This window comes from Schistocerca gregaria, chromosome 1, assembly GCF_023897955.1.
Source record: "Schistocerca gregaria isolate iqSchGreg1 chromosome 1, iqSchGreg1.2, whole genome shotgun sequence".
NCBI lineage: Eukaryota > Metazoa > Arthropoda > Insecta > Orthoptera > Acrididae > Schistocerca > Schistocerca gregaria.
Window position 1 is genome coordinate 676,537,283 of NC_064920.1, and position 8,936 is coordinate 676,546,218.

Below are 8,936 nucleotides of genomic sequence, written 5' to 3' on the forward strand. Positions count from 1 at the left end.
ACCAGCAGTCAACCATATGTTCGCCCTGAAGATGGCCCCTGCGATGGCCTGAAGCCGGTTGGCACAAAATAAACAAAAAAGTGATTAAGACTGTTTTCTTAATACTAAGTTAATTTATACAAATCACTGTTATTCCACAACCATGTTGCCCAAATATTTTAACTGACACTTACATATAAATGAATGTGCTTTAAGTGCCTATAATTTCATCAACAGTTGCAGATTGCTTTACGAATTCTGCCCGATGATCTGTGTTTATCCACTGGCTAAACTCAATTTCATTATCAGCATCTTTGTAAACTAATTTCTGTTTTAATAATTCTGACAGTTTGTCATCACTGGAACAATTATCACAATGATTAAGCATCACAGTCACAGTTCTCAGAGTCACATACAAGAAAATTTATAAGTTCTTTGTATGTTTCTTCAATGTGTTCTGCATCCAAAAGCAGTTTTACATTTTGGTGGATAACACACAGACAAACACTGAACGAGTGCCGGTGGCACCAGATAAAATATGCCACTTCGGCCTTAGGGAACAAAATTTAGAAGACCAATGTTAACGTTTAATTTCTCCCATTTAAAACAAGAGTACAGTTCTCTTAAGTTGCAAAGAAAAAAATGGCTCTGAGCACTATGGGACTTAACATCTGTGGTCATCAGTCCCCTAGAACTTAGAACTACTTAAACCTAACTAATTTAAGGACATCACACACATCCATGCCCGAGGCAGGATTCTAACCTGCGACTGTAGCAGTCGCGCGGTTCCGGACTGAGCGCCTAGAACCGAAGTTGCAAAGAACGAGTTTTTTTAGCATATACACATTCTTCTGAATTCTAACTTTGTCTTTTGCTTCTGGTAACATTCAAGTATATTCATCACTTTGGTAGAAATCAGTGACAGTCTTTATGACTTCAGCAAAACTCTTTTAGGTTTAGGAATTCATAAAATGCCCATTTCTGTTTTCAGATTCTTTGCTTGTGAAACCACATACACACTAACATCGAAGTCTGACATTATGTTTGCTCTTGACCAAGAGGATGGAGGTAAAGTCTTTGAATTTTTTCAGATACTCTTCCACTAGGCACTTGGATTTTATTAACAATATCATGGCATCAAAATCTTTGGATTTCTTGACAATTTCATCATCAAATTTTTCTTCTCTAAGGTCAAAATCTTCAATACTGCAATAAAATGCCTGGCACACTTTTCCTTCTCAAATATGCTTCACGTTTTCTAGCTTCTTTTTGCCAAATGAAGCCTTGCTGTGTTTTGGAATGCAGTGAAGTTTTAAGAAAAAGCACTCCAAATCACGTAAAGTTTTCTTTGCGTGCTCAATACTTTGACTTTTTAGTACTAATTTGTGAAATGTCTCCTCCGGGTCATCTGCATCACTTTCATTTCTATCACTGATGTCAGTTTTCTGTTCACAAATCTTACAATGTGTTGTGCACAGTTTTTGGCCTGCTTTTACATAGATTCTTCTAACACTTAATGATTTAGGTAAAGACAAGCAAGCTGACCTTAAGGATCTTTTAACTATATATGACGGTAGTATCTGTTCCCGAAAGAACAGTTACCGTAGGTGACTATGCAACTTTTCTAGAATAAAATGATGATTAAATGGACACCCTAGCTGCAACCAGGTGTTGATATACTTCAATGGGGGTTGGGTTGGGTTGTTTGGGGAAGGAGACCAGACAGCGAGGTCATTGGTCTCATCGAATTAGGGAAGGAAGTTGGCCATGCCCTTTTAAAGGAACCATCCCGGCATTTGCTTGGAGCGTTTTAGGGAAATCACGGAAAACCTAAATCAGGATGGCCGGACACGGAATTGAACTGTCGTCCTCCCGAATGCGAGTCCAGTGTCTAACCACTGTGACACCTCGCTCGGTTACTTTATTGGGGACTTGTTGAAAATGTGTGCCCCAACAGGGACTCGAACTTGGGATCTCCTGCTTACATGGCAAACGCTCTATCCATCTGAGCCACAGAGGGCACAGAGAATAGTGCGCCTGCAGGGATTTATCCCTTGCACGCTCCCCGTGAGACGCACATTCCCAAGATGTCCATACCACTACATTCGTAGTGCGCCTAATAGATGTTTGCCCATCATACTCATTACTCATGGCAGATTAATCTACCAAGTCCCATACGAGTTCGGGCATACCATGTGCGTTCGCACAAGAAGGTCAATGGCTGTGAAGCCATATTTTAACTATATATGTAGTATCTGTTCCCGAAAGAACAGTTACCGTAGATGACCATACAGCTTTGCTAGAATGAAATGATAATTAAATGGACAACCTAGCTGCAACTGAACTCGTACGGGACTTGGTAGATTAATCTGCCACGAGTATTGAGTATGATGGGCAAACTTCTATTAGGCGCACTATGAATGTAGTGGTGTGCACATGTTGGGAATGTTCATATCACAGGGAACGTGCGAGGGATAAGTCCCTGCAGGAGCACTATTCTCTGTGTCCTTGGTGGCTCAGATGGGTAGAGCGTCTGCCATGTAAGCAGGAGATCCCAGGTTCAAGTCCCGGTCAGCGCACACATTTTCAACATGTCCCCAATGAAGTATATCAACACCTGGTTGCAGCTAGGGTGTCCATTGAATTATCATTTTGCTCTTTTAACTATTAGTCTGTGTTTTTTGAAAGGATCACAACAAGTTCCTTGACGACTTTCAAAAACTTTATCTGTGATGTCCACATACAGTAACACTTTCTTGATCTTGTGGAAAGCATATATTGGATCACATCGATATCAAATCTTGTTCATCTTCACTTGGCTCTTCTACTTTTTTGCAGAGTTTTGACTAAGGTATAGGTTATCAAATGACATGATGTTTTTAGTAGTTTTCCAACATTGTATGAATTCAAATTTTCCACTGAAATTAACTGAGCACTAATTCACTTAAAACATAGTATATAAAAGTGGAATGAAACAGCCACATCACAAACACATACAAACTTTCTGACAGAAAGACAAAAGAGAAACCGAGGCCAAATAAACTAATTATTGCATGCCAGTTATTCTCATCAATGAATTTTCACAATTGTTACATTTATTTCATATCTATAAAGGTTTGAAAGAAGCTACTGCTGTCTAAGAACACTTTTTTACTAGTGTGAGCAGGTGATTTGTTGAACACATAAATCACATAGATTACAGTCTTTAAAAAATAACTGAATTAGTCAAATGAAAGGAAATAAATTTTTCACACTTAAAGTTAACTGGCATGGCTAGAATGAATTTGATGCCCTTGCATCTGAGGCAGGGAGTGGATGAACTTACTTAAGATGACCCTTTCCCACACAACAAAAGGTATTTTGGTTTCAGATGTGTGTGTCAACTAGCAGAAGACCCATTAAAATTTTTATTTTATTAAAACGCTTACAATGAAGGGGATTATTAAAGGCCAAAATCGGGTTCCCAGCACGTTGGAGAAATGTGATATAAATGTTTTTCCACATCCTCACAATTTTTCTGAAATCAAAAATTGACACACATTAACATTTTCAAAAAATTTTCTTTGCAACTTTATTGCTTCAATAACTGGGCATCTGTTAACTATATTCCACATCAAAAGCTTTGTAAACATCTTTGTTATGGGCATGTATGTAGATAAGTGACTTTCTTGCAGAGCCCAGTTATCAGAATATAACTACATTTACAATTCAATATAAAATAAAGTCATAGCCTCAGACCAAAAAGATTTTGCAGAAGATCCTATGTTATAATTATATGCAGATGTGCGAAGTTGTGTGAAAATCTAAGATAGAGGGCTACCAATCCTTGAATTATTGTGTGTTTTGGCATGGAATGACTCCTGTTTGACCATCCTGACTTTGACTTACCTCAAACATTTCGGGCAGGTGTTGAGGGTAGTTCCTTCAACGAGGACACGGCCAATCACCTGTCTTGTCCTGCCCTTTTATTATTATTATTAAGGTGACAATTCCAACATCATCGTAAAATGACGCTTGGACAAATAAATTACTGATACAGCCAAGTCATGTAAATACCCATTAAAATATTCTTGTCAGTTCTAAGGGAAGTTGACATATTTTAATTGGGAAAATGAAGAAAGAATACATGTTAATGGAACATACCCTAACGATCTCTGCTTTGATGATGATACTGTATTGCTTACATCTAGATAACATAAATTTCAACTACAAATGGAGCAATGTGCAAGAAAAGATTGCAAGTAAATCTACAAATAAATTACAATCAGACCACAACAATAACATATCAAGAGTACAGAAGAAATGAGAAAAAGTTGATAAGAAAATTAGTGGAATAGGTAATGAAAACATGGAAAGAATTTTTTTGTATCTTAGGCAGTTAAGAAGCATAAGATACACACCAAAATAAATTTAAAAATGGAGTAAAAACATGGAGTACTTTTGGCAAATAAAATAGGATTTCCAAAACTTTAGCTCCAATGTGTTTGAAATAGAAAGTTTGCAATTAGTCTGCATTGTCAGTTTTTGAATCATGACAGTGAGGCACTTAGCCTGCTTTTACTACAATGTCTTTCAAAAAACTAAAAGCTACAAGCAATGAATTACAAGACGCGTGTTATCTCACAAGGCACGAAAGGAAAACAAACAAATTGGTCAGTAAACACAATATGTAATAATAACTGTAGTCCCCTAATGAAAATGAAATGGAGACCAGTAGGACACGTTGCCAGACAAATAGAAAGTAGATCGTCCAAGGAAGTTTTTTGCTGAAGTCCAAGAGGGAATATAAGAGAGAGGTGATAATGAAATATAGTTTATGATGATATTAGAAAACATCCTGGAGCAGCATGGATGCAAGAGATTGTAGAATCTAGAGGAGGGATGTAGCCAGTAGTGGATGTCAAATGGCTGATTAAATGGAACCAGAGACTGGAGGCAGAGGCAGGAAGGTGATGAGTCCTTAATGCACCTAGGTGTTTCAGTTGACAGAGGTAACGGCATATGATGATATGGAGAAAAGTAAAGACAAAAAACACTAGGCCTATTTAAAAATTCATAACAACAGATGTCTCCTTTCTGTTTGGATGTTTACAAATTACTAAATGACACACACACACACACACACACACTGGGGGAGAGAGAGAGAGAGAGAGAGAGAGAGAGAGAGAGAGAGAGAGAGAGAGAGAGAGAGAGAGAGACTGTAACTAAAACAAATATTAATACGAAGTAAGAACACACACACACACACACACACACACACTGGCAGAGAGAGAGAGAGAGAGAGAGAGAGAGAGAGAGAGAGAGAGAGAGAGAGAGAGAGACTGTAACTAAAACAAATAATAATACGAAGTAAGTTGGCAATGCTTCATATGGTGTCATGCATGGAGAAGAGAAATTTGTAATAATAGCAAACCACGGTGTTTGTGCTAGTGCTTTTGGATTAACATCAGCAGAAATCACGAGCGTGGTACACAAGAAATTGATTATAACAATTTTAAGACTGCAAGTTTGATAATTTATTCTCAAAATGGGTGTACTGAATATCCTATTATTGGCAATTTAAATAGCAAACAATCCGATAAAGATTTATACAGTGAGCACGATTCCCACCCAGGGGACATGACTATTATTACAGTTTTTTTTTAAATTTTAAAGACAAATAATGCTGACATAATTATGTTGGCATTGTTTACAAGAGAAACTGACCGCTAGCTGACGAGTCTCAATCAGCGTTAACTTATTGAAACAGTAACATTTTTTAGTCACCGACTCATCAATTCTAGCCTTTTACTTTACAATTAAAATTTTGTGTAGACATATATTGTAGATGGTAAAAAACACTTTCGTGGCGACTCTAACAACATATGTGAAATATGAGTTTGAATACACACATCAAACACGATTAGTAATAATGAATACTTCAGTATTTCAAAATTGTCAATTTATATAAGTGTTCTGTTCTGCACACACCTGTATCATTGATTTTAAAGCATCCCTTTCCGCACATTCGTAAATGTAGAATTTCATACGATGTAGGCGCACACCATCCCGAAACAAAAAGAGAGTTCTGTTCACACATTTAGAAACCATTATGATTCATTATGTGAGCCAAGTCGTACGAAAAAACGTACACATAAACATAAACAACGATTAAAAAACGAAATCACAAGTCCCGCTAAGAATTCGAACACACCCAATGCACTTCGACCACAACAACACACTACACTGGCAGCTAGTGTAGAAGGAGAGAGAACACACTTCGAGTATCGAAACTACTGTTGCCAAGATGATTGACTAGTCCACACGCCACGTTTTGTCCGCTCACGTATCATCTGACGTGCATAGTCAAGTTGTAGTGAGGGGACCAGAATTTTGCGCATATTTCAGATGTGCCAGAAACTCAAACCTGGGGCGCAATTCACACCTGCACATACCAATAGTAGCGTGTGGATTGGAAGTTGCCGCAAATGTGGCGAGCGCAAGTGTGTGACACGGGTTTATTAAAGTTGTTTGAAATCTGCTTTTGCATCAACCAAAATTACGGATTTGAAATACTTTCAGTAATCACAAAGTAACTACAAACACTCTAACTCATCTGTTTGTTCAGTGTGGTGTTTCTGTCTTTACGTGCACAATGCCGATGTGCGTCAGTGCTCTAAGGTCTGGAGAGTTCATTATTGAAATGGTTGAATTTAATATTAAATGACTGTTGACAGCCACGATAACCGTATTAATACACGGTTGTTATGTCACCACCGGTCTCGTTGTTTTAGAACGTCATCAGGTTGCAGAGTCGTGTCTATATCATGATGTCATGATGTAAAAGGTCTGATTGAAATATGTAACGTCAGAGGCACAGTCCAGAAACAACGATACGAATTGCAGACCGCCTGGCGAGCAATAAGTGTATGCGGTACGTATTCTGTGCACACCAGCACTTACTGCTCTCCATACTTCTGCCAGGCGGCCAGCAGAAAGTTTGTGTGATCGTCGTTTCCTGCTTTTGTTTCATATGACACCTAGACGTTTTATATCAACGTCAAGGGCGCCCTCGTCCTTGGGATGAGAAGGCAGCTGCTTATAATTCCCGACTAAAGAAAATTAGAGCAGTTGAGCCTATGGGAAAAAAGGGAAATATTAGTATGGTTCTTCAAGTGTTTAGTACTTCTCTGAAGACCCAAAGAAACTGGTAGACCTACCTAAAATCGTGTAGGGCCCCCACGAGCACGCCCAAGCGCCACAACACGACGTGGCCTGGGCTTGACTAATGTCTGAAGTAGTTTTGGAGGGAACTGACACCATGAATCCTGCAGGATTGTCCATAAATCCCTAAGAGTACGAAGGACTCCCAGATACACTCAATGATGTTCATGTCTGGGGAGTTTGGTGGCCAGCAGAAGAGTTGAAACCCAGAAGTGTGTTACTGGAGACACTCTGTAGCAATTCTGGAGGTGTGAGATGTCGCATTGTCTTGCTGGAATTGTCCAAGTCCGTCGGAATGCACAATTGACATGAATGGTTACAACTGATCAGACAGGATGCTTAGGCCTATGTATGCATCACCTGTCAGAGTGGTATCTAGACGTATCAGGGGTCCCATATCACTCCAACTGCACATGCCTCACACCATTACAGAGCCTCCAACAACACGAACAGCCCCCTGCTGACATGCATGGTCCATGGATTCATGAAGTTGTCTCCATACCCATGAACTCCCATCACCTCAATACAATTTGAAACCAGACTCATCTGACCAGACAACATGTTTTCAGTCATCAACAGCCCAATATCGATGTTGACAGGCCCTGGCGAGGATAAAAGCTTTGTGTTGTGCAGTCGTCAAGGGCACATGGGTGGGTCTTCAGCTCCAAAAGCCCATATCAACGATGTTTCGTTGAATGGTTCGCATACTGACACTTGTTGATGGCCTATAATTGAAATTGCAGAAATGTGCGGAAGGGTTGCGCTTCTATCACACTGACCGATTCACTTCAGTCATCGTTGGTCCTGCTCTCGCAGGATCTTTATCCGGCCCCAGAGATATCGGAGATTTGATGTTTTACCGGATTCCTGATATTCATGGCATACTCGTGAAATGGTCGCAAGGAGAAATCCCTACTTCATCGCTATCTCAGAGATGCTGGGTCCCATTGCTCGTGCGCCGACTATAACACCACGCTCAAACTCACTAAATCTTGATAACCTGCCATTGTAGCAGCAGTAACCAATCTAACAACTGTGCCAGACAATTGTTGTCTTACACTGGCATTGACGACCGTAGCGCCATATTCTGCCCGTTTACATGTATCTGTATTTGAGTACGCATGCCTATACCAGTTTCTTTGGCACTTCAGTCTAACATTCGTTTTATAACTTCAGACGCATTTCTTCGCTACAGTAGGCCTATAATATTTATTTATATTCCAGAGAGGTATTGCCTTTTTATGTTAAAGGCATTTTCAGTGGAGTTTTTTTTCTGAAATAACAGTTTTATTTTTACTTATAGATTCGAAAACAGTTCTCGCCAAGGGACCTGTAAGTAAAAACCAACTGAATGGTTCTAGCCAAAAACCCACTGCAGATACCTTTAATATAAAAAGGCGAAAAGCTATGCTTCAGGAACATCAATAAACATTATATTACAGACAGAAAAAGGCATTTGAAGTTATAAACGAATATTTATGTACTTATTGCGCAAAATAACCACACCAACAAACTTCTGCAGTATTATTTTACTCAGTGCTTGCTTGGACAGTCCAGCTGAAGATTCCAAATCATTATAACCTCACGTTGCCAGGAATCGTAATGTCGTTCTCAGTCTCTGATGTGGTGAAATTGATTTGCCCATACAGGTATATTGCCGTACCATGTGAGGAGCTAATGTGTGGGCTTCCATAAATAATTGTGCGTTTTTTAAAGAAAAATGTGGTAAAAAAAGTTCTAAGGACCAAACAGCT

At 39.2% G+C, this 8,936-nt stretch overlaps 1 protein-coding gene across 3 annotated transcripts in view; it reads right to left on the reverse strand.

Moving 5' to 3' along the window:
• The window catches only part of LOC126363034 (uncharacterized), a 135,641-nt gene extending 129,390 nt beyond the window's left edge, over positions 1-6,251 (reverse strand). The window contains exon 1 of one of the 3 annotated variants that reach the window (XM_050007932.1): positions 5,950-6,251. In XM_050007932.1, coding sequence (XP_049863889.1) covers positions 5,950-6,069 — 120 coding nt within the window. In that variant the 5' untranslated portion in view covers positions 6,070-6,251. Of the gene's footprint in view, positions 1-173; positions 355-5,949 lie in introns of those variants that run through there. The other 2 variants (XM_050007933.1, XM_050007934.1) reach the window with 2 other exon arrangements.
• Between the last annotated feature and the right edge of the window lie 2,685 nt (positions 6,252-8,936).